The sequence below is a fragment of the Falco naumanni genome, chromosome 16 (assembly GCF_017639655.2).
Source record: "Falco naumanni isolate bFalNau1 chromosome 16, bFalNau1.pat, whole genome shotgun sequence".
Classification (NCBI taxonomy): Eukaryota; Metazoa; Chordata; class Aves; order Falconiformes; family Falconidae; genus Falco; species Falco naumanni.
In genome coordinates, this window is record NC_054069.1 from 7,580,201 (window position 1) to 7,606,029 (window position 25,829).

Genomic DNA, 25,829 nt, shown 5'->3' on the forward strand with positions numbered 1-25,829 from the left:
GAGGATCCGTTGTTAACGGGAACATAGAGGGTCTGAGGGCTGTGTTTACAGTGCAAGTCAGAAGAGATTGTAGGTGTGATCTTAACCTGTCAGAGAAGATGCCCGAGAAATATTGCGGATGGCTTTATAGCTTCTTAACTTGGAGAGACAGGTTATGAACAGTGAAATACAATGTTTATTTAGCCAGTGATTTGCTAAATCCACATCTTCAAGAGGTGGCTTGAGATGACGATTGCGTTTCTGAGTATGGCTTTACATCTCAATGATGCAAAAAGCATCTGAGAAAATGTAGCAATACTTAATAAAGTTAACAGGGAAAGGTCAGCCGAACACTGTTTGAGACAGCAGCGTATAAACCTTCCAGTAACATCTGCTCCCTGTTACTGTTATAAAAACGCTACTTCATTAGATCTTGGTTGGATCATGAATTAAGTAGTGATAGGTAGTAAAACTTGCAGTCGTATTAGGCTGGTCAGAGCGTGTATGTTGTGATTCTGGCTGGTACCCTGGGGAGCTGCGCGGCCTGGGGGAGTGGGAGAGCGGAGGCTTTCTGGCTTTCTTAGCACTGGTTGAAACCCAGCTGAGGGTGGAAAGGATTAAATTTCAGTGCTGTCTGTAAACGGGCTGGTGCACTTAATAGGATGAGTTGCTGTGTCTCAGCCCAGCTCCAGGAAGACAGCTGTCTCCACCGCTGAAAGCACGCAAGCTGTCAGCACTGCCTGTCCCCGTGTTCGCTGTTTTGGCAAAAAGGAGTAGAACTGAATTGCTCAGGGTGAGAAGTGAATGTTCTTCCTCCTCCTGGAGAAGTTTCTCCAGGGTAAGAGAAGACAAAGCAGAAGAGTTTGAACATCTGCCTGTCACGCTGCTGTGGCTGTGCTCTGCTGGAGTGGAGCGCGAGTGCTGCAGCCAGGTGCCACCGTCCGTCCCTCTGTGTGGGGCAGCCGTGCGGGCACGTGCTGTGGGGCCAGGGCTGGTGGGGTTTAAGGAAGCCGCGTCTCCAGGGAGCTCTTTGTGCAGCTCCTGTCTGGACGAGGCACTCGCAGGCAGCCTGTGTGCTGCATCTGGGCAGTGCAGGGCTTGGTCCGGGTGTGTGCTCACACGTGTGCGTGCATCTGCACACGCACGACCCACCAATTCCTGCCTCCCATCCCCTGGTTCCCTGTCGTGTCTGCCCACCGCCGAGGGCTGGAAGATTGCTGAGATGAGGACGACCTGTAGGAAAGTTACTGAAATCTGTTTTTCTCAGAGGATGCCGTCCTACGTCATCTTGCATTTCTTTGGCTACCAGTAATACCTTTTGTCTGGTTCTTGCTGTTAAATCATTAACTTTGAGTGTTGCGTTTGAAATGTGTGCTTGATGGAAATTTACAGTTAAGTCACTTGTTGCTTGAATTAGCAACTCTAACCCAGCTATTTTCAATGCCTACGCAAAGCAATAAACTCTTCTGGGTTGTAGCTTCTTGGGTTTGTGGGTTTTGTGATAAGTGTGAGGAAAACCTGGGCATATTGAATAAAAAAAGAATTATGACTATATAGAGGATGCTTATGTATCAGGATTGAAACATCCCATGGGAGAAGATGTTTCCAGCCAATTCTTCCTAAGAAAAGCTCAGCCTCTGGCAGTGCTTTGCAGACTTCGCTTGAAGTTGTTTGATTCTCAGTCCCTGTGAAATCCTAAGCAGCCCTGAGTTGGTCATCGCAGACCCAGGTGGTCCTGACTCCCTCTGAAATAGTTTTCTCATAATTCACAGAGAAGGCAGTCTGGATTGGAGACATTTATTATGATGAGGAAGATAGAAGTGATTTTTGAGGCCGGCAAAGTTCAAAGACTGCGGTAAGTTTTCAGGATTAAAGATTTACTTGATGCATCTTCCCATATTTAATAGACAGGAATAGATGAAAGGGAATTTCTATAAAGGTTTTCGTTCATACTTAATGATGCTGCTATTAGGTGAGTTTTGACACTGTGTCCCAAGACATGGAGTTTTAAACCCAAGCTTTTTTAAACACTGAATGACCTTTTTCATCCGCTAGCTTTAATAAATAAAGATCAGTTCAGCCTCATTACCTAGTCTGTTCAGGGGGCTGGTTTAATATTTGGTAGAACTAACTGCTCTCCCAAAATGCAACTGAAAAAACGTTGCTGGTTTTCTGTCACGAGCCCCGTGGGGAGGTTGGGAGCGGTAATGGAGTTTGATTAGTGGCTGGGCTCTCGGAGTGCCACCGCCGTGGCCCTCCTGGGACTCGGGCTCTGCGGCTGTGTTCCCTTCTTTTGCAAAACCCGCCGCTTGCCACGCGCGCTTTCCCCTTCCTCCTGTCTTTGCTCCCAAGGTGGGCTGCAAAGCTCAAATTCGGGCAGAGCTGAGTAAGGAAGAGGGTTTGTTGTTTGCTGGGGTGGGGTGTTTTGTGGTTTGGTTCGATTTGATCTTTTTCTCTCAGCTGTAGGGAAGTTTTCAAGATTTCCAAAAATAAGAACAGAAAATCCCATCCTGAATAGAGACAAAAAATCTTTGTGCAAATATTTTTGCCTAGATGGCCTGAGGAAATTATTTGAAATACTTTGGTTTCGACTCTCCTGCTTTTAAAATGTGTTTAGCTATATATTAGTGGAAGTGAATTTTGTTTGAAAACTGACAGTTGAAGAATATACTTGAAAACATTGTCCAATTTAGTGATTTTGGAGCTCTAAATTAGAAAATAATGAATCTAAGAATGCTGACATACACTCCTCCACTACTGATCTTTAATTTTGCCCTGTCAGCACCTGGAACATAAGTAGCATTTTGTGATGTTCATCAGATTCAGTACATTGCTTTACTGTTTCCTGGAAACAGGACCGTAGTGAAAAGTTTGCGCACATCCGACAGTTTTGTGTACGTGGACTTTCTTCTCTGTCTGCTGCTGCTGAGAAGTGGGGAGCTGAGCAAGCCGCTTGTTGGGGCACTTCAGCCTTCCAGCTTCGTTGTAATTAAGAGCAGTCACCAGCCGTATCAATGTCTTAAAAAAACGTGAGATCCATTCTCCTGGCCTTAGAGGGAAGCACAACCTTTTTTGTTGCATAATGAGATTAAGATTAACTGCCCTAGCTTTGCAGATAATGATGGCGCTTGCGTGTTAGCGGGGCAGAGGAGATGGTGTCGCCTGAAGGACTGGGAATGTTCGCCAAGACATCTGTGCATATCATGCAAGAAGAATTGCTGTGTGTTTCTTTATCAGTACTTTGTTCAGTTTAGCTCCCACAAAACTGGGAAAAAGTAGGAAGAGAGGGAGCATCGTATCGATGGGTATCATTGGGATACAAAATAAATTAGGCTGAGGCGGGCCACCTTTGCTTCACCAGTGGATTTGGTACCTAGTTACCTTCCACAGCTAGGGCTGGGGCAGGGATGCTCCGCGGTTCTGTCCTGAGAGGAGCGATTTCACTGGGACGAGTGTAGCAAGGCTGAGAAGAGAGCCCTGATCCGCGATGCATGAGAGTTGTTGAAATCAAGCTATGCTTTGAGTTTTGCGGCTGATAAAGCAAGACCTAGGGGCAGGAAAGCCAAAGGAGAAGGAGCCTGAGCCCAGGACAGGTTTCTTCGCTGGGCTGGGCTGCGTCGGAGGCTCTGTGTGTTGGTGGCTATGGAGGGTGACTGGTGCCCACGCACTGGGGAAGCAATGAGGACCTTCGAGGCACAAACTAACCCTCTGCGGAAGGTGTTCTCAGTCCCACCGACAGCACGGCACCACCGTGCTTCTCTAGCAGTGGTCCCAGTTAGCCGTGTCTTCAAAATATATGTATCCTTTGGCTCTGCTTCCAGCCCTGGCTCTTGGGGAGGAGGTTACCTCCTGTTCATACCTGATGTGCTTTACTTCAGCTGCCGGCTGATTTATGTGTTTCATACTGCTTTCCCTATCTAAAATAACCCACCGAAACATCAAAACCCAACCTGCCACGGCACAACGACACGTTTCAAAGCTTCAACAAGGCACCTAGCTGCTGTAGTTAGTTCCTTATTTCTCTGACAGGCAAACGTGCAGAGCCCCACTAATCCCTGGTTTGCAGACCTATGCAGTGCAGGGCCTGATTCGGTGCTGAGCTGTGACTCCATCTACACCCAAGCAGTTCTGAATGGCATCGCTCCCTTCGGAGAGGTTTTTGGAAAGGGCAGATAAGCGTTGGTGCCTTTCTGATACATGCAATGAAACCCAATGCTGCTCTTCCCCAGGTACAACTGAGTAGCTGCATTCTGGGAGGAGACCTCCTATTAGCAAGGATAAACCCACTGGGATGCAAAAGTTGTGCCAGCTCATAATGAAACGCTGTGATTAATGCTCGACTCAAATTTCTTTTTGCCTTCCGTCAAGAAAATAAAAATAATACCCCACACTATCTCCCTCTGCCTAACACAGATTTGAGTGGGCAGGCCCAGGAGCTGGGTTCAAGAGTCAAGTGCTTTCTGTTTGAAAAATATTTGTCCCTTCCCACCCACGGCTGCCCACATGCTTCCTGAAATATTCCAGCTATCACCACCGTACCAACGCTTTCTCAAATGAACGAATGGAGGCTATCTGGGGACGTTCTTCCTCTGTCAGGATGTGCGGCAGTGCCCGGATCCAGGCTGCTGGGGGCTGCACAGCTGGATGTGCCCTCCAGGAGCGCCCGGGGCGAGCAGGCGGGTGCCCGTGCCTCAGGGGGTGCTGGGCACCGCCAGGACCCCAGCAGCATGGGTGGCCGTGTTGTGCTGCGGCGCGCCGGCAGGTAACGCAGCCGCTGCTGCAGAGATTTTGCCACCCACGTGTCTGGCAAGACCTGGGAGGTGGGCGAAGCGGCGGGAAAGGCCACACGTGGGAGGGAGGATGCGCTGACAATAGTGGCAGCAGGAGCAGAAGTGCCAACGTGGCGGCTGCTCGCGTGGCAGTGGAGGTCCCGGAGGGGTGCTGAGAACGGGGGGGACGGGGAGGTGCGCGGAGCCGAGCCGGGTCCCTGCCAAGCCTAACCACTGCCAACACGTTTGCTCCTGCAGCTGCCATCCTGGATGACCCCATGGAGTGCAGTAGAGGGGAGAGGCTCTCCATCACCCTGGCCAAGAACCGTATCAACCGCGCGCCCGAGCGGGTGGGGAAAGCCAAAGTGGAGGTGGACATCTTTGAGCTGCTGCGAGACAGCGAGTATGAGACGGCAGAAACCAGTAAGTACCCCTCGACGTTAGCTGGTCCTTTCCCAGTTCTTCTCTCTGCCAGCTCGCAGGAGGTGTCTGACACACTGCACTTGCTGCACAGGATAATTTTGTGACAGTCAAGAGGGGTACGCAGGGTAAAAGACACCTGTCTGCTCTTTTACCAGCACTTGAAAGAGCAGCACGTGCTTGCATGAAATGCAGCAGGTGTCTGCAAAGCCCCAGGCCTGCCCTGGCTGCCCGAGGCGGGGGGTTGGTGCGGTCTGGATGGGGCGCAGCATCCCCTCGGGAGGGGCGCGGGACCTCCAGCAGCGTGCGCGCTGTGTTCAGCACCAGCCACGCGTTTGGCAGGTGCATCCACTGTAGGGGCACAGCGGCAGGTAAAGGGAGGTTGGTCTTGGAGGGTGGGTGCTGAGACTGCTTTTCATTTGAGGGTTTGGCGTGGTGTGAGGTGAGCTTTGGTGTGGACAAAGAGGGTCTGGGTCCCCAGTATGTTTTGTCACCATTCGGCTCAGGGGTTTGGGAGAAATTACTTTCTTCAGGCTGTGTGTCATTAAACAGAGGTAATGATAGCAGAGGTGATGCTCCTTTGTAAAGTACTTAATGCCATGCAAATAAAGAGATTTGGGGCAAGTTCAGTGCAATTAAGTTATTTTTAAAACCTCACAGAACGCTGTGTCAGTAAACATGATAGCTCTTCTAGTGCTTTAGGTTGGCAGTGGATTTGTTTACACAAAGTTAAGTTGTCAACTGATGTTTAAAACAGTGTGGATTAAAAAGAGTTAATTTTGTAAGGGTAGTATACTTCCCTTGTTGCTTTAAAGTTCCTTAATGCACACAGGTCTCTACTATAGTTGTTCCTCTAGATGCCCAACATGTCAACTCCATGCTGATGAATAAAAAAGAAATTGATGTTCAGTGTCCCTCAGACCAATCGGGAGCCCAAGCAAAGGAAGCCAAAAAGTTCTATAACCGTTTTTTCCTGTAAGAGGGAAAATCCTTTCGATTTAGAATCATTTTTAAGATGACCTTTACAGTTCAAGGGAGGGTTATAATTTTTTTTATTGCAAATTGGCTCGAAAAAGCTGGAGAAATCATTTTAAGTAATACGGATTTTAGGCTTTTTTCCTAACGGATCTCTGCCCCAAGCCTGTGTAATCTGCAGGGTATTCCCAGAAGGTGTAGTGGTATGTTGTGGTCTAGAATGGGCTGTTTTTTCACAGCGCTTTGGTGTTTGCTCTGCTCAGCACTGAGCATCCCTGTGCCTGGGATGCCCCATGCAGCCGCGTACCTGGTGCTGCTCAGGAGCAGGTCTCTGGTTAACTGGTAGAAAGGGCTTAATACGGCTGCGAGATCAGCAGATCGCTCCTTCATTTCCTGAATTAGCATTTGCATTATTTATAGAAGCGTGCAGTTAATAAAGCGTGTTTCAGCAAGTACCTGTATGTCTATTTATAGAGCCTGATACCCATGAGGCAGTCTAGATTAAGATCATCACATGCAGCGTCACAGGGACTGTTTAAAACAGCAGTTCTGCACATTTTTGGATCCCTCATCTCTTTTAACTTTTTCTTGGTCTTTCCCATCCGTTCAGGGTTGTGCGCACCCTCCCATACCCTCGTTTGTCACAGCGACAGGCCAGACCCAACCTCGCGGGCTAGGCTGTGCAGAAGGGCTGGGGACTGCCGGGGTTTCTGAGTGCATTCCCAGGTTTTGCCCCTGAAAGTATCCCAGATCTCCCCGCCAGGAGTAGGGAATGAGAGCAATGCTTGCCTGCGTGAGCTGAGCCTTCTGCATCTTTGAAAGAACCAGCAGCATTTTTAGTTCTCTTCTTTTTGCTTTCTCATAAATCCCCTGCACGGAGCAGTGTTTCTGGTGTTTAACTTTGCTCAGGAAACAGGCTCGATTGCGAGTGACCCCAGAGCTGCGGTAAAGACGGCGATTTCTGTCTTACTTGCGTCCCTCTAACACTGCTCAGAAATTTTTCTGTTGGAATGTTTTTCAAGCAGAAGAATGCTAATTTGCTGAGAATGAAGTATTATGCAAGAAATTGTTGATTTCAGCAAATGTGGTGTTTGGGGAGGACGTGGAAATGGGATAAATGAGGAACAGGCAATCTTCCATTTCAGATTTTTACCTTGGGGTGATTTTTTTTGTTTTCTTTACTTGGACTTATAGAAGGTAAAAAGTAGGAATTGGAGCAAACTGATTTGATTTTGGTGAAGTGAATATTCACATAATTTTGCAATATGTTATTTGCCTTTTCTTCAGAGGGAAAGATGTCTTGAAGCATTTCTTACGAAAGGAAAAATCTGGATTCCGCATAGCTCCTTTATGAATGTCACTGAAGTTATTCTTGATTTATACTGGTAGCAGAGGAGAATCAGATCCTTTAACTTAAATTTCAAGGCTTTCATGGCTTTCAAATGTCTGACTTCTCAGCTTTAATGCGACACTGCTATTTGTTATCGCATGTAATATTAATAAAAGCAGTTTAGATGTTTTAACCTGTGACTGCAAAGCTGTTATACATCTGTTTAATACTGTTCTCAAATTTCACGCCCTTTGAATCACCCATAAATATCACAGCTAGCATGCTTACCGGGCTGATCTAGGAATGCTGTGATTACACACCCCATAAGTGATATTCTGTGTACAATTAGTGCTTCAAGAGAGGAAAGAATTTTTGAGAGTTAGTTTCTGGTTTAGTGTTGAGCTATTTTTCTTTCTTATTTCCTCTTGACTGGCTAAGGCACCTTACTGTTAGGGGCCCACAAAATCACACTTGCTGTAGTAGGTAAAATATGAGTCAGTCTTAATCACATTCATGCATGGTTTGCTATTTCAGCTTTATATATGGATGAAGACAAATACTGACTGCTCTTGTATGCAACATCTGTCAAGTCCTGTATTTTGAAGTGAGTTTGCAGTGAAAGGTTATGGATAGAGCTTTTTTTGCCATTATAAGTAAAGCCTGTTCTTCCTTTGCGTTTGATGTTTCAGCTCCTTTTATGGAGATCCAAAATGACTTGTTTAATCATGTCTTTATCTGAAACACCTTATTCCTTTTGATGTCCAGGGAGGGACGGATTTTCTACCTGTCACCCTGTCCCCTGTCATCTCATCAGCTTTTTAAGCATCATTTTATTGTTAATCCAAACATCTCAGGGCAGGTCAGTAGTCAGAGTGAGTGAGCGACTGGAGGATTTTAATTTTTATTTATTCACGCCAATATTTCAAAGTGCCCGGTACCTCCTTTCAGTGACATGGGTTCAAATGTTCTATCAACTGTCCCACCGTTTTTGTGATCCAGCTGGATTTCACATTTAAGCCTGCTGTGGTTCCTGTTAGAAGCATAAAGGATGCTGCAGGGAGCCGTCCTGGAGCCACGGTGCGGGACGTGTGCTCTGTAACACTGTTTATGCAGCTGGTGTTTTTGTATGGGAATCCCATCCTGACCGGTCCTTGTCGTTCAGGATCCTCTGATAAGTTTTACAATCATGGAAACGTTGAGGTAATTGCATACCTTCCCTGCTCATTTATTTTCAATTAGAGGCAGGAATCTTCTTTGCGTGCTGTTTGAAACCTTGTACCAGATATCTGTATGCACTGGAAGAGATGCTGTGTTCTCCACGGTGAGTTGGTGCTCTCACCTGAGTGCTTTCAGCCGTGCTTTGGTCAGGGAGGGTTCGTGGAAGTGCTCCCTGCGATCCTAGGAGGTGAAAGGCACTATCTGACCATGACTAAGTGGATGTACGTACGTATATAATGTGAGAGCTACTTATTTCTTGTGCTTGTTCATGTTCAAAAATAAGCACGTACTTCCATCTTCCTTTAAAACATACCTTGCTGTTTCCTGAGTATCCAGCCCTATACTTCATTCCCAAATATACTTGTGGAAAACTACTGAACGCTTAGGTGGCAGGACAGACCTGCTGGTATGGAAGGAGGGTCGCCGTTGTGCATTGCACATCAAACTTGTGCATTGCACATCAAACACACACCTGAGCTGGTGTGAGGGCCACCTCCTAGCCTGTGCTGGGAGGGGGGCAGGAGGCTGAGCCCACTCCTGCCTCTGGGCAAAGCCCTGAGCTGTGCAGGTGGAGGCACCGTAACTGGGACCGCGGCAGGGGCAGGGAGGTCCACCCACGAGTAGAAAGGCAGCAATCATCAGTTTGCACCTCCAAGGAGCTGCCCCCAGGTGACGGCTGGAGGGATCCTGTCCTGCCTAAACCGGTGCAGGTCCCAGCAGAGGAGGGGGTACCATGGGATGTTTTCTTTTCAAAGATGTACCTATTTTAAGAGTGGTGTTAAGAAATCTGTTTGCTAAGCCTGTTTCTTGTGTGTCTGTCCCGCTGTCCTCAGGGATGTTGACTTAGAACAGCTGAGTGCAGGCAGTTGGTAAAAATAGCTGGAATAGGAGATTTGGGATTTCTCAGGTCTTCCGATCGGGGTGATCAGTAGTAGTAGCCACATCCCATCTTGTGATAAAGAGGTTTTTAACTTCAATGGCCGCTATTTCTTGAGGTAGTGAATTCTAAAAACCATAAAAATTGGACACGATCTTGGGCAGAGGTATCTGGGTCTGCAGCAATCAAATAAGTGTCCTGCACACTATGTAGCTTACCTGGCGCCCCTGTGTTGATGTACGAAGTGACTCGAGTGGCCGGCGCTATGCCAGTATCCGTGGTCATAGTCCATGCAGTTATCAGGGGTGAATTTTGGTACCGGGCTGATATTTCTACATCCCTGCAAGTGCTTGAATGCACAGTGCCCATGGTAGTAGCAAGGTTGAGCCTTTTCCCCCTGTGGAGATTAACAGCATCAGGTAATGCTCTGAAATAGCAAATGTGGTTGAATTACAAGAGAAACCTTCCAAACATGGTCGAAACCTTTGCCTCGGGCATCTCCACTTTGTTTCCATTCATTTTCCTTAATTGTACTGGTTGTTTCACCCTTGGAGTGATAAGCCACATCTTTTTCTTCTGACAGTTGTTGCAACTCTGTTGCTATGACTACTTAACCCACTTTCTGTTCTCTATACCAGAGATGAGAAGAAAAGTGCTCACCAAACTTTCCCCTGCCTGCACAACAAAATTTCCCCTAGGACTCTTTCCCTAATGACCTGTGGATAAAAAGGACTTGGAGTTGCTCCTTCCTCCTAGATGCTGAATTGCAGAGCACCCGAAGGGTCTGCTTGCAGCCCAGAGGGACTGATGAGTGCCACTGAGATAGCGTGCGGGGTTTTCAAATTGCTGGTGCTCTTATTTAAAAGGATCTTCTGAAGAGGTGTAAGTGCCTGTAAATTTCTAAGCACAGAGGAAAAGCAAGTACTGGATTCCTTTGAAGATGCCATAGAAAAATATCAGTCGTTCTGTAGCAGGTAGAGATAGCAGAGGGTGAGAGAGCATGGAAGGAAGGAAAACTCCAAGAGATGTTCGCCTGTTCATCGGCATTTTCTGTAAGAAGTCAGAGCAACCGGTATGTATAGAGACCTAGTAGTATATGGAGTGTTTCCTTCGAGCAGCACTTGGAGAGAAGTAAAACCAGTTCCCCAAACTGATAAACTCAGCTTTTGGCTTCATATAACAGTCATGAGGCTGTGGTGACTTGTGAAGTCCATGGCCAGAGATGCCCACCTTGATGAGCTGAAGTTGTGAAGGCCATGCTGAGCCCCATAGCTTGCTGTTCTATAAAAACCCCAAGCACAGTATGGACTCTCGTGTCACATCCAGCCTTGATTTAAAGACTTGAAGTTGATAGAAAACTTGCTCTGATCTGTAATACGACAGTTTTGATCATTAATTCCCTTTGCTACAAAAAAAAATGTGTTCTGGTTTTAATTTTTCTAGCTCCTTTTTCCAGCTGCTGAATCTGGGTAAGTTTTTACAACCATCGCAAAAGCTTGTCTGACATGTAAGCCCAGGGACCTGCGCTGGTGCTGGTGCTCTGAAACACACCAGCCGTTTGGTACCGGATCTCGGCTTTCTGAGACGGTGGTTTAGTTTTTACATACGGACACGTTACGAGCTTGCTCTTGCCAGAACTGATAAGTGGATGCGGTGCCTCCTTTCTCCCCTGTGGTATCCTTTTTCTTCAGAGAGCAGTCACTTGACTCCAGTTGAGCAAATGTGGCTTTTGTCTGTCCAGGCAGAAAGGAGCCGGGTGCGTGAGGACACGGAGGCAGGTCTGGTGTTTCAGAACAAGCTGTGCCCAGCACATGTTCAGACGAGTCTTTTGGAGCTGGGGGTTCAGGCGCGGGGGGCTCTCTCCTCCTGTTCGTGAGGCTTTGCCTGGGCAAGCTGCTCTGGAGGAGCGTTTCTGAGTGACATGGTTGATTGGGATGGCAGCAGGGAGGTGACACCAGCTGGGGCAGTCCTTGGAGTGCCATTCAGCTAAATTTGTGCTGTGAATTAAAAGGACAAAAGGTTGCAGTTTAACCCGGGAAGCTTGAGGGAAAGAGATTTAACTTACTCATTTTGTCAGGTTCTTTTTATTGTTCTGCTAACCTTGGTGGCATGGAGCCAGAAGATTAACTACTGCCAGGAAAAAAACTAAAAAACAAATGAAAACCAGTAATATGATCCTTATTATTGCCACTGAGCTCTGCAGAGGATGAGGGAAGAAATTCATACGAGTTTGTTTGCTGCTAGATGATGCTTTGAAGCTAGGTTGCTGCTGTGTTTAGCATCTTCCATAAGCTTTAGTTAATGTTTTTTCGTGGAGAATAGAGATGGGGCCAAAAAGAGGTATTATAAGAGAGATGCCCCAGTTAGGAGTCAGAGCTGAGGATACCGGGGCTTCAGGAAGCGTTCAGGTAGGATTCAGAAAGGCCGTGGAAGGATGGAGCGGAGGGTGTCAGAGGTGGGGTGACAATGCTTCAGAGAGAACAGGGATTTTTTGGGGACATCAATGTCAGGGAGTATGTTGTGCAAAGATGGTGATATTGTGTCCTTAGTACGATGCAGCAGGTACTGTAAGCATGACTGCTGGAAATTGAAGTCTAATGCATGTTTCCTCTCTGTTGCCCACAGTGTGCCAGATTCTCCCAAAAGGAGTGGTGGGCGTCCTGGGACCTTCCTCAAGCCCAGCCTCGAGCTCTATTATCAGCAATATTTGCGGAGAGAAAGAGGTAAGTGGAGAAGTTCCATGTCAGAATAAGTCTGTGTCCTCGCACTTGGCTGACTTGGCCCCAGTGCCCGGCGGCTGCCCTGGGATGGGAGGGTGATGCGGGAGCCCCGGCTCCATCCTCTTCGCGATCCGTGGCAGGCCGGGGGTGAGAGCAGGGTCCCCCACCCCCCGCTACGGGTAAGAGGCACTGCAGAGGTGCTGGCCCGTTCCCCAGCCCTGCCTTCTGTACGTTGTCCTTCAAACCGACGATGCTCTCGGTGGGCTCTGATCGCAGCAGTGGTTCCCGCTGACTGCTGCCTGGTACCCGGCCTGCCTGGGAGCACAGCGTTTTGCTGGTGATTTAGTAAGCATAGATTAGGTTTTTAATTTACTGCTATACCGAGCATCAGTGCCTCCTGCATGGATCCCATGCAGAAGGGCTTTCTGCAGCCTTGAAGGGTTTCATTTGAGAGATGCGCATCAATGCCAGGTTCCAGCCACAGCCGCACAGCTCGCTGCAGCTTCCACTCTGCCTTACGCTGCCGTCTCCCTTGCCTGGGGATGCCGCTTGCAGTTCTTGCTCAAGCCTGGTACTCTGTTTCTCAGTTGTCATTTCTGTATGTGCACGCACCTCTGCTTTCAAGCTGTGCTCCCCAAACCTTCTCCGGCTGATGTCCACGTGCCTCATTATCCCCCATGTATTCTGTCCTCATGCCCCAGCTGCAAGGCAGAGCAGGGACGTTACCCCCATTAGACAGGGACAGTGAGGTACCTGCCTATGGTACTCCTGGACATCCTTGGCAAAGATGACTTGCTGTAGTCATCCGCGGTACCGTCCTTCCCATAATCTGCCATGGCTTCTAATGATTAGAATTATCATCCCTTTTCCTAATGCAGATATTCTTTCAGATTCTTCCTTTTTCTTCTCTCTTTTCTGCCCCCTTTGTCCTTGTTTTCACCTGTATCACCTTTTACTTCAGCTTCCCTCACGTGCAGAACTGATGCAAACCATGTCCCCACTGACTAAGGGGTGCAAAAACCAAAGCCTGCCCTGGCGGATGCAAATCCCAGCCAAAGTTCCTGGGTGTGACGTGACTTTGTGCACGTACCTGGAAAGCCGTAGCCATTTCTGTTTGCTGCTGTTCCATCAGTGCAAACCCTTTTTTTAATCTGTGTCCAGACTCTGTGCCTGACAATATTTTATAAGCCTTGAACCATCTTACACTGATCTGGCTCTACTCAGGGGAAAAGAAATTGAGTTCTCTTCTCATAGTTCATCCCTTTAAAGCCAGATAACATCTCTCAGCCACTTAGTGGTCTCTCTCCAGAGCCCAGCCTCCAAGGAGGGGAGTGCCTGGAACCGAGCACTGTAAATAATTTGCATTCACAAATTACTGCTCTTTGTTCCCTGAGAATCACCAGTGTTGAAGAGATGGAAGAAATCTTTTAGACCTGGTGCTTTGGGCTGCAGCAGGACAGGTCTCTTGAGAGTATTTTGTAGTGCTTTCCCCAGTTAAATGTCGCAGACATGTGCTCCATCCCAGACAAAGGCAACTCTGCAGTAACAGATTGCAAGTGTTTTTCCCCTGAAATTCATATTCAGACCGAGCCTCTGATCTAAGTCTCTTCATTTTTTTTATTTTTTTTTCAGAAATGAAAGGTGAGTGCTAGTGCACTTCTAAGGTATTTGATTCTCACGCTTGATCTCAGCTGCCCTCCTAGTGATGTAAACCTGCAGTAACTCCCTATGATTTATATCACAGTAGCATCAGTTGGTGCCACTGTGTTAAACGTGATACAGCAACCCAGGCAGAGCCGTTGTGCTTCCAGCCAGCCATCAGGTAAAGGACAGAGTTGCCCACGTTTTACCACCGAGGTACCAGGTGGTGGAGAGACTGGCCTGGTGTTCACCGGGAGCCTGTGCTAAAACTGGGGGATGAAACTGTCTCCTGTGTTGTCCCTCCAGTGCCTCTGGCCCAAAGGTTTCCTTCCCTCCTGTCCAGAAAGGGGTGCTGCACTGGGGCAGAGCTCTTGGAACAGAGAGGAGGGCTCCGGGGCGGAAGGTGAGGTGGAGCAGGGCGCTTGCAGGAGCTGCGGCGTGGCGGCTGCTTCACCCCTGGCTGCAGCTCTCTCCGCTCTGGGAGCGGCTGTTGCTGCAGGTCTGAGTCCATCTGGCTCCCCAAAGCCATCAGCGCTCTTGTGCCGGAGCTACCCTGTCTGCTCTGGTTACAGAAATTGGCCTTTTGCTTACAGGCTCCTTCTCTCCCTGTTAACGGAGCCTGGGATGAGGGCGGCAGGCTGAAATCAAGGCCGATAGCAGCTTATTACTCTTCAACTTTCCTATTGCTAACCAAACAGCTTATGCTGTCAATAAAGCAGCTATTACAAGCTACTAATAGCCTTTCCCAAGAGGAGAGAGATGGGAGGCATAGGATGATAGCTTCAGAAGGACTAATAATGAAGGAAAAGAGGACTTGACACTCCTCTAATAAAGCCGAAGCAGATGTTTCCCATTCTCTGTCTTCTATTTCTTCCGAATAATTCACTCAGCAAAAGGAAAACAATATTCCTTCTTATTTGGCTGAACTCCCGGTGTCTGAGCTTGACCTGTCTGCCCCCCCGCCCGTCCCCTCTAGATGAGCCTGCGAGGTGTGCAGCGGACCTGCCTCGGTGGGAACCCTCAGGGTGTCCCCCCGCACAGCTTCCCCGCTCCCCCTTCCCCGAATTCCCCGGGAAACGGCATCCCACTCCCACCTCCCGTTCCATTGTAGTAGTGACAAGTGCAGCATTATTAGGGTTTGTGGTTACAGTCCCATTGGAGCTTGCCCACCGTATGGCCACCTGTTACCTCTCCGCTGATTGAAAAAGCCCAAAGCTTCTGGCTGCTGCATCTGTTCCTCGCTCTCCTGAGCCTTGCCAGCGCAGGGTCATCTTGTTCTTCCCTTCATCTCTCCTAATTACCTGACGACACATCCGTACTGCAGGCAGGGGTGGATTTGCAGCACTTCATCCATCTAGCACACAGCAAAGGTCTGGGGGTCTCCAGCATGGGCTGTGTAAGTCCCCGCCTGCCTGCAGAGCATCCTCCATATTTACCCAGGCAGCAAGCCCAAAATGAAGTGTGGGCCTGGCTACAATTAGTGCCCAAGCTAATTAGGTTGAACTCGTCTGGAATGGTTTCCTGTGCTGTAATCACAGCCCCCGTTGCCTTTCTCTGAGTGGCTCAGCAAGACTTTTCCTGATCCACTCCTTCCTGTGGCTTCTTGTTGCTGTGATAATTATTTTCCTCTTACTATTGCACAAATCCCACCCTCCTTTCTTCACTCCAGTGATGCTTCTGCAGTTTTATTGCGATATTCACTTTCTGCCTGCTGTGCATTTCACACCAAAGGTCTTTTATGGTAGATTTACTTGTTTTTATTTCTTTTTCCTCTTTAATTATGTTTTCTTTCCCCTCCTCCCCACTTAGGTTCCTCACTTCAAAGTGGCACCAGAGGAGTTCCTGAAGCTGCAGCTCCAGCGGTTCACCACCCTCAACCTCCATCCCAGCAACACCGATATCAGCGTGGCTGTGGCAGGAATCTTGAATTTCTTTAACTGCACCACTGCCTGCCTCATCTGTGCCAAAGCTGAATGTAAGTCCTTGCCAGGCCAAGCTTGGCTGCCCCTCTGCTCCCAGTGCCTCCTGTTCTATCTCCTTCTGCACGTTTGGTGCCTGCTGGAGACGGTCCCACAGGCAGCGTGTGAGAGCTGCCTCGCTGCTGCGTCCCAGGGTGTTCGTCTCGCCTGGCCGTGGTGGCAGGGTCTGTGGCAGCAGCAGGCACTCGGTCAGAGCTACCCGGAACAGCGGAGGACCGTGGGGCAGGTTTTCCACCCTGTTGCTCTCGTGGAGGTGTTTGTGAGAGGAGGAAAGAGGGAATGAGGAGAGACTTGCCTGCCTTCTGTTTGATAATCTGAAGAGAGTTTTGCTTGCACAGATGGGGTTTTGAAATGGAGAAAAAAAAAAAAAAAAAAAAAAGAAGGCTTAGATTTGTTTCTGGAGATTATTTTAGGCAAGTAAAGCTTTTTGAAATATGTCTTTCTAAAATCCACGTGCAGTTTGTGGCCTAAAAGTAGAGCTTGATTGATGGTCAATACACTGCACACCCTCTTGGGCTATGCAGCCACACATCTGCTGGTAATTGTGCATCTGGATGCTGGAGCATTCACCTCAGCAAGACCGTATTCATCTCTGCATAACTCTCCTAACATGGCAGGAGCAAGCTCTGCATCGCGGTGGATAGAGTAAACTGTCCTCTGCTTTTTAAGTTCGGCTTGTGGGTAGGTAGCTGGTGTGTGGTGGCTGCAGTAGTTTTACTGTTGTTATCCTGCAGCCGGATTCATTAGCACTAGAGTTTACCATACAAACAAACTTAGAAGAGCGGCTTTGAAAAGTCACATAGATCCAGTGGGAGCTTTGGGCATACTGGCAAGAGCTTAGTGGTCTCTGGCCACGGGGCCAGTTACAAAGGAAAGGCAGCATCCTTCCCAGCTAGCCCTGGGCAACTTCACACCACCAGTTGTGTGAGGAGCGCGGTGTTGTGGCAGACTCCTGCACAGGGACAGAAGGATTAGGAGTGTCTTTGCCTTTTCTTTTTGCTTTATTTACCTGAGGAGACCACATCCTCAGCAGATGTAAGTCAATAAGCACGCTCAGATTTACCCGAGCAGAGGACCTGACCCAAAATTATGCAATTAAAATCATGCTAGTGGTCTCCTACATTACTTCTAGTGCTGGAATTTTTCATTGTCTAACCTTAACCTTAAGCAAAAAGGAAAAAAAAAAAAAAAAGAAGCAGAGAAGAAAAGATAATTAGGTTTTCTCACCTGCCATGCAGCATGCTCACAGCGCTCTCATCGTGCTGCTGCCAGACACGGAGCACATACACATCAGCACAGCACCGTACACCCCTGCCCTGCCACCCAGCTGTGTGCCAAAACGTGCAAGGGCCTCCCGTTAAATGCAGCCTGGCATTAATATGATTCTTCATTTAAGTGGATCCAAACCTTGGGAACCAAATAGCTCACATTAAAATAACGCCCTTTTTAATTGAATCAGTCCAGTTTATTTTACTCTGGTATTCCTAGATAACTAAGTATGCAGGGTGTGCTGTGCAACCCGAGTCCTTCCCAGACCCAGGGAAGCAGTGGGATGGGTGCCTTTCATGAATCCGGCTCTTTGTGCTCCGGTAGGACCTTGTCTGAGCTAGGCCTGAGGCACAACATGCTCCGATGATAACAGAGTGCAGAAAAGGCACAACGCAGCTTCAGTTAGGAGCACAGGCCCCCATTTTCCCTTAGGACAAGCAGTGCTCCTAAGCACAGTCCTTAACTCTAACTCAAGGCACTTTGGGTTTTTGGAAGGTTCCCTGGAGGCAAATAAAGGGAGCTTATGAGCTGTCTGCTCATCAGTGAGGAAATGCTGTTTTGAGGGATGTTACTATTTAGATCCCAGGAGGGAGAGTCATAGCTGTTTTGGTTTAAGTACCAGGCTGTGATGGGACTCCTGGGTCCTATCCCATCACGCTCACACTATCACTGTAAGGAGTCACATCCTTCCTCTGGGGGCTGATTGTAATTTCTTCTGGCAGAAGCAGAAAATGACCCTCAAAGTCAATGAACTTGGGCCAGCCTAAGTGTAATGCAATGGTGAACAAAATAAGATTATGTGACTCAGTTTCTCTGCAGAGTGGCATAATTAGTTGGTTTGTGAATTGCTCTGAAGCCCTAACTTGGAAGCATTTGTGTGAATCCACAGAAACCTTAACGCAAAAAGCAAACACAGACTAATACAGGGGTGCACAGACTTCGCAGGAGCTGCTCTGTGGGCTCCGATTGTCAGAGGGGAGGAGGTAACACACAGTGTTTAGAAAGGGAGGCCAGGGCACCGAGGTCAAAAAGCTTGTGCACGGCCTCAGGTCCCAGGGAGGTGGTTGAAGCAATGCTGTTGGGTGTAAGAGCGAGGCCGAAGGGTGGAAATTGCCGTTTCTCTTCCCAGCCGTCAGGATCAGGTGTTGCACCAGCACAAACCCAGTGCAACTGTAAACAGAGCTGCTGGTCCCCCAGGCCCTGGGCCGCAGAGCTCGCAGAGAAGGAGCCCGTCTCCTCTCCAGTAGCCTCACTGGCCAGAGCAATAAACATGTGGAAGGTGGGACTCCACAAAAGCCTTCAGGTCCGGCCGTTCCCTGGCAGCCAGCTGCAGGGTGGAGCGGGTGCTCTGGGGGGGAGGCCATACTTGCAGAGAGCTTGGGGGTGGGCTACTCCTGCCAGCTCCAGATTTTTGCTTAGGAAAAGGAGAAGTGAAATAAGCAAGTTCAGCACTTCCCACCAGCCAGCTCGACCCAATGACATGCCCCAGCGTGTGTCTGTGGTCCCCGTAGTGCTGTTCAGGCAGCACGTGCCTGATGCCACCTCTGCATACGGTGGTGACGGTGGTCCTCGCTGCAGCGATTCAGAGCTGCTGGGAGGGACCCACAAGCCCTTGCTGGTGTTGGGCCTGTGGAGCACCCTTCTGAAGTGCCTGTCTGTCAGCAGCAGCATCTCACACCCCTTCATCACCAAACAAAAGGGAATCTCTTCAGATAATAGAGACTTCCCCCCACCCGGCAAGAGCAGCTGCAAGCAGGAGGCCTGATGAGGCTACAGGTGGGATCTAACGTGCTGGAAATTATAATTTCCGTGAGCCAGAGGAGGAGCTCAGTCGCTGGTTTTTTTTTCCCTGCTCCCACTTCCTCCTCTCTGTGCCTGATGTGCTTTGGGAAACGTCGCGGCTGGGCTCTGCCTTCCTCAGCGCAGAGGCCAGGGTGGCCCTGGGCAGGGGGAGAAGGTGGCCACAGCGGTGCAGATGGAGCCAGCAAAGAGGACAGTGCAGAGGAAGCTGCGGGTCCGATGTGAATCACAGACTCGTAGCGGTTGGCAAGAGGGATGCTCTCCGGTTTGCAAGATTAACTTACAGCTGAGATATACAACCTTTGGCATTAAGGAGCAGGATCTGATTTTATTTCTGCAGGAAATTAAATCAAAAAGGTATATTTCCAAAGGGGAGGGATGAAGATTTCCCTCCAGCCACCTATGCTTTTCTGTGAATTTCTGCCCTCTTGAAAGTCACGTCGTGGTGTAAACCTGGGCTTCTCCCACCGGGACGGCGGTGTGCAGAGCAGTGCAGTTTCCCTTTTTCCTTGAGGTCTGTCCCAAGCCAAGCGCTGCAGGGCTGCAGTCTCCGGTGCGCTCCGTACGGACTGCGGTGCAAGCACTTGCTGCTGCTGCCCCCTGCTTTGCCGTGATGCTTGCCTGGGAACATTCTCCAAGGGCGGAAGTATTTTAGGTTCAGTGATAGTCTTGGCGGGTGGTGCCCAGTGGCTGCACCTAGTGCTGCCTCCCCTCTTCCTAAACATCCACTTCTTACCGAGTACGGTGTTAAATGCCATGAAATTTAATATCGGTTCAGTTCATCATGGAGAAAAAGGGTAAGTTCCCATGTCTGTTTTTTTTTTTTAATGCAAGACTTTTATAAAGGTAATAAAGTGCCCTTCCTCAGTTTTGCAGCAGCAGATTTTGCTGGGATGAGCTACAAGCAAATTTTATATTCTCAGGGCTGTTACTTGCAGCAACCTGTCTGGTTCCTTGCAGCTGTGGAATAAGGTGAAAATAAATCCCACAAGGATCAAATGGAGAGTTTAGGGAAAATGTACTGTTCACTTGAGCTAGCATGCAAAAAAACCCTGAAAAAATATTCAGGTGCGGTCTAGTCCGTGTGTCCTGGACACAGAGTGATTTCACTGGCTAGTGAGGAAAAAAAAAAGAGGTTGGTGTAATCCAGAGAAGTCCTGGCTGCAACTCTTTGTGTAGTCCCTTGCTGGGTTCCTGTGTATACTCAGAGAAAAGGTAAGAGGCAAATGCATTGTAAAGAGCTCGGCGCAAACTTGGCGTCCTGAAACATCACTGTGAATGAGAGGCTCCTCATCTTGGATGTATCCCTTTTAATGCACTGCTTTGTTACCTTTGTGAAGTGCTGGGAGACCTTGAAAGCAGCGCGCTCTGACGCTAATCGCATTGCATTGTGTTGCTGCTGTGGTCCCCGACCTTCTGGTGAATGAGCAGGTTTGTGCAGTCAAACGTACAGTTAGGTTAAGAGTAGAGCCCTGACCTGAGGATGGGTTTTTCCCCTCCACCAGCTGTGACGTGGTTCTGCTGATCATTACGTTGTTTTCAGTTTCCCCCAGTTCAGCTTTCCTCCTTCTTTTGGGATTGTTTTTCTTCAGAGACGGGATGTGTGACCATGCTAGCTGTGTGTGTCTGGGTGATGGTTACATCTGGTGGTCTCTCTGGTCAATCAGGTTTGAGAGAAGGCTATTCCCTGATGAAACTCAGCAGCTGGATAGAAGAGACGCTTTCTTGCCTAAGAAAAGCTGCGGCGGAGCTTTGACATCTTGTTAGACATCAAGGAAGCTGTGTTGGAAGGAGCCCTTGCGGTGACCTAGCTGCAGGAAGAAGCTTCAATCAGAAATGCCGAAGGCAATAGGGCACAAATCCAGGGAAGTCAGGGCTCATCCGTGTGGGTGCTCACTCATTACTACTTACTTTCTTCAGCTCCCGTCTGAAGGGAGAGCCCGGTCCTGTGGGCTGCGTGGGGAGTGCTCAGGTACCACAGCCCTGGCTCTTTTCCGTGGCTGATCACATCCAGACGCTGCCCAAAGAGGCGGAGGGCTGTGCTGTGCCAGGGCACTCGGAGAGCCGGGCAGGGGCACAGACGCAGGTGGCAAGGTGGAGAGAGGGAGGAGGGCTTTGACGTGGAGGTGGGTCTCCAGAGACCTTGCCCCGTGATGGAGCCACTGGACTGCAAACATCTCTAACTTCTCCACAAAGCACCTTGGTTGGTGGGCTGGTTATTGGCTTCTGTGCTGCTCTAGGAATCCCCAGTCCACAAGCAATTCCACACTGTGCGAAGACTGTACTCACAGTTTTTTTTCACGATTTTTTTTTTTTTGCATAGACCTAATGTTGTATTTTTTTCAATGACCTCTGCTTTGTCTGACTCTCAGCAGAGCTTTCCATCCCCAGGGACACATGCCCGTGGAAGACAGCAGCTCCCCATTAAAGTGCTCCAGGATCTCCAAAGTGTATCAGTTGTGCCTTGCAGGGCACTTAGTTTGGGAGATAATAATGCAAAGGCTTAGGAGGAGGAATCGTCCTCTAGCAACCAGTGATAACCAGAACAATCTCACGTGCAGGAAGGTGATGCAGAACTTGTCTGGACTCTGGGGTCCTGAGCAAATTTGTATCAGCAATCTTATCTCTTCCCAGGAGGCCTTTGGGGCCACTTTTTGCCTGGAGAAGAGCTGGCGTAGCTCCGTCATTTCCCATTCCCTGCTGGCCCACGCAGTGAGTCTGCGCTGCACCCCCAGATCCTTTCTTTTGCAGCACATAGGCACGGAACTACAGGACTGCTTCCTACTGGAGATGGCTGTGGGCCCTGGGTGAAGTGCCTTTTGAATCAAGCATAAAATTTAATGGTATCTGTTTTGTTCTCCCTTTTATTTGAAGGCCTTTTAAACCTAGAGAAGTTGCTTCGGCAGTTCCTAATTTCCAAGGACACTCTCTCAGTTCGGATGCTAGATGACAGCCGGGATCCTACCCCTCTCCTAAAAGAGATCCGAGATGACAAAACTGCTACCATCATTGTCCATGCCAACGCTTCCATGTCTCACACCATTTTGCAGAAGGTAAGCGTCTATTAACTGTCACAGTTGTAAATGCTGCTGCTTCCACTGAACAAGATACTGCGTGTGGTACATGAGCGTGCACACGCAGGTGCTGTATGATAATGGAGTGTAAAAATTCCTGCAGCAACACTGGAAATGGTCTCTGCTGAGAAGGGAATTGCCACTGATGGAGTTTCTGAGGAAAATAATTTGCTCTCTCTTTCCAGGACTGTATCTGTAGAAGCAATGGTTTAATTGCTCTGAACTGATGTGTTTGCTTTCTAGAAGTGGTATGTGCTTTTGGCTCCTGTTGCCGTCAAACAGCCGTGGCGGGCTCCTTAGCAATCTGAAATTAGTCAATCAGTGCAATAGCTTTTTCTTTTTTTCTCCAAGTACATTTCTAACTTTTTGCTTCCTTTTTTATTGTCTTATTAACCAAGATTTTATTTTAATCGTGTTTATTTTTAAATGGTCTCCTGCTGCAGTTTTTAGCATTTGTTTTGATAGTCTACTTCAAAATTGAGCAGTGGCTCCAGATGGAGTCTAAAGTTGTGTAGAGTTTCCCACATCCTGGAAGGAACAAGAAGTACTTTCTGGAATGGAGGCAGGATCCACGCAGTGGGGTCCCCCCTTGGCTGTTGGTGCAGGCATTACACATGGTGTCCTGGCCGCGGTGGCAGGGAGTCAGTCATTCAGAGGCCTTGACTGTAGCAGGTTTAGCCCAGATGACAGCCAGCAGAAACCATTAGAGCTGGTTTTATTATTCCCCACCCTATCCAAAGATCTTTATTCCACTGCTTGCAATTTTGCATTTATAAATAGGCAGGTGTGGGGGGTTTTGGGGTCCCCTCTATGCCGGGGGGGTGGCTTATGGGTTTTTTACTTCTTTTTTTTTTTTCTCCTGGTCCCTGTTTCATGCTGCCTGGCTGCTGAGGGCTGTCCCCCTCCTCTGTTGCTATAGTGACTTCCCACAGGCACACAGCAGTGCTTTTCAGGCACCTGCAGTGTCCCTTCCTGGCTCGAGCATCCTTCTGCCACAACTGATAAAGATGTCAGAGATCGCCACGATTTTTCAGCAGTTCAGTAAAACCTAATGTAGTCTACCTGGCTAGAGGGTTGTAGGAATGGAAGGTAGTAAATAACGAGCTTCTGATCTGGCAACTTCTTGCACCTTGGGATCCTGGGACGTATTTTCTTTATAGAGGTGCAAGCAGAGTAGGGAGTGAGGTTGTGGTGAGCAAACTGGTACATCCTTGGCCCCTGCCCATACGTCACCAAAAGCAAGAAAAACGCATTTGAAAGTGCCTTGTGTCAGACCTGTCTCAGGGGACCAGTCCTGACCTCAGACAATGAGAGAAATTGCAATTTCTCATCTCTTACCCCTCTGCATATGGTCTGGAGACACATGGTTGCTTCCTCGATTACCAGCCTGTCCCGGCTGCCCACCTGCCAGCGGGCACGTTAAATGGATGGGAGCGATGCTCACGGGAAGCGCTTTGTTGCTCGCTTTGATATTCTACCCTTGAAATCAAATGCACTGACTTCAAAGGGGGTCAGAGGGAGAGCTGACATTATCACTGTCTCCAGGAAGGGAAAAGGGAGGGAAATGGGTGCCAGGTTTTATTGTGTAGGGGCTTAAAAATGAGGTAGCGCTCTGGAGAGCTGGCTGAAGGGCAGGTCGGCGGCCGCCTCCGGGGTCGCAGTGCTCTTTTGGTCAAATGACTTTGCTGTGTCCGTTTTGCCACCTGTGCAAGGGACAGGGTAACCATGTGCAACTGAAGTGCCGGACAGAGCCAAACCTAAGCCACCATCAGTCTTCTGTGGGCATCCGAAGCTTTCCCCACTGCCCCCCGTGTCCACTCCCCGTGCAACAGTGGTGGCCTCGGTTTTGCACAGAAATAGGTAAGGAACAGGCAGGAACAGGGAGAGAGAGGTGCAACCTGAGCCGCCTCTTCTCTGTATCTTCACTCACTTTCTGTTGTCACCATCTCCAGCTTCTGGGGGAGATGGAAAGGGACTAAAACCAAGTAAGGGGGTGCTACCTTTGGTCCTTCCCTCCCTGCCTCCAATTCCTCTGTGTGGTCTGGGGTGACGGGAAAACCTCTTTGCCAAGGTCCAGAAGCACAATTTGAGACCAGCTGTGCTTGGCAGTGAAACATTGGCTGTCAGGAGGATCTGCAGATTAATCCCCCACTTTCCTGAGCATCTGTTCCTGTAACCAACTCTGTGTTTACTGAGAATTTTGAATTTTGGAAAAAGGACTTCAATTATCTGGTCTGTGGTCTCTAGAACAGATAATCCTGTGGAAAAAATTGCGTCCATCTCTCTGCATCTCATACACTTTTAGCCTCTTTTTTTTCTATTTCTGTGGCCATTGCAACCCTGTCTAAATTCTGGAGAACAGGCTGAGTGACTAAATTTCATTTGTGCTAATTAATTTGCGGGACTGGAGCCCAAATCTGACTGATACATGTGGGAAAACCACCACTGGGAAGACTGTCCTTTTTCTGTAACTCTAGAAGGGCTCATTCTGCCTTGCTCTCTGCACCAAGGTGTTTGTGCTGCAAGGAGACAAGCCCTGAGCGCTCTCGGCTCCTGCTTTCCCTCACTGTGTTCAAAAAGGTGGTGGTAGCTGAACAGGAGAAAAGCAGCACCCGCTTCCCGAGCAGCCCACCTCAGCCAGCCCCGCGCCCCTCCGGGCACACAGCGCGCCCGAGGAACTGCTCATCCCAAGGGGCTCTGGAGGTCTGGGGGCTGCGGGAGCCCACCTCACCTTGCCAGGGTCTGTATGGACCGTTGCTGCTGGGGGTGCAAAAGCTTTGGCTTTCAGTGGGTGTCCTTCTTCCAGGTTGTCTTTGGCTGGATACACCCGCGGGATGGGGCTGGGTGCAGAAATCCCCGTACGGGAGCAGGGATGGCCACCGGGGTCCGGAGCTGCGGCTCGTGTGGTCTTGGGTGGTTTCTCTCTGCCAGGCAGCCCCTGTGCAAGTGCTTTGGCAGTGCTGTTGCGGAGAGGAGACCCCAGAGGTAGGCTCAGTCCTGCTGAAAAATTGGTTCCCCAGACTTTAATTTCACAGGTCAAATTGTGTTGCTGCGTCCCACCCTCCCCTGCCTGCAGGAAGACAGCAGCACTTGCACGGAGCGATAAGGATGAAAAAGCAAATGTGGCCCAGTCTCTGCCTTGCCGGAGTGGAGACTGAAGATTGTCAGGCTCTGGTCTAATCTCCTTTCCTCTCCTTCACAGGCAGCTGAACTGGGAATGGCATCTGCCTATTACACGTATATCTTCACTAATCTGGTAAGACGTTTTTCTTGGCTTTTCTCCCGTGTGCATGTAGACTCATGTTAATAGGAGCTGATCTCCCCGGCCCATGGGAGCGCTGGGGAGACCCGTGTGCTTGTGGATCAGGGAGTTTGTGGCAGAGGGGGAGGGAGGCACGGACGGGTGTCCCCCTGCAACATGAGCATCAGCCGTGGGGAGTCTCGCCCTGGCCTTTGGGACGCGAAAGCCGACAGTGCCCAGCAGCGCCGATGGATCCCGTGTAGCTGCCAAAGGCAGAATTTGTGGCCGGAGCTGGTGTGATGAGTTGTGTGTGTCCTTGGGAAGCACCAGCAGAGGAGTGGTTCCTGGGCGAGGGCTCGGGAGGGTCCCGCAGGTGTCAGCCCCCAGACCCGTTCCCTGTGCCGGGACAAGGGCCGGCTGTGCCGGGGCGTGCGTGCAGAAGGCACCACGACTCCGTTCCTTTCTGCTGCGCCTCTGAGAGTGGCTGTGTAAGACAAAGGAAGGATGATACCATAAATGCTGAGAGGCAGAGCGGGG

The 25,829-nt window shown here is 49.2% G+C and overlaps 1 protein-coding gene across 2 annotated transcripts in view; it reads left to right on the top strand.

Moving 5' to 3' along the window:
• The window catches only part of GRIK4 (glutamate ionotropic receptor kainate type subunit 4), a 134,804-nt gene that overhangs the window by 53,180 nt on the left and 55,795 nt on the right, over positions 1 to 25,829 (top strand). For both annotated transcript variants that reach the window (XR_005831252.1, XM_040616286.1), the window contains exons 2-6: positions 5,007 to 5,171; positions 12,194 to 12,291; positions 15,739 to 15,904; positions 21,852 to 22,030; positions 25,254 to 25,307. Coding sequence is in view for 1 of the 2 variants with exons in the window: in XM_040616286.1 (XP_040472220.1) it covers positions 5,007 to 5,171; positions 12,194 to 12,291; positions 15,739 to 15,904; positions 21,852 to 22,030; positions 25,254 to 25,307 (662 nt within the window). In the remaining variant the exon portion in view is untranslated. The remainder of the gene's footprint in view (positions 1 to 5,006; positions 5,172 to 12,193; positions 12,292 to 15,738; positions 15,905 to 21,851; positions 22,031 to 25,253; positions 25,308 to 25,829) is intronic.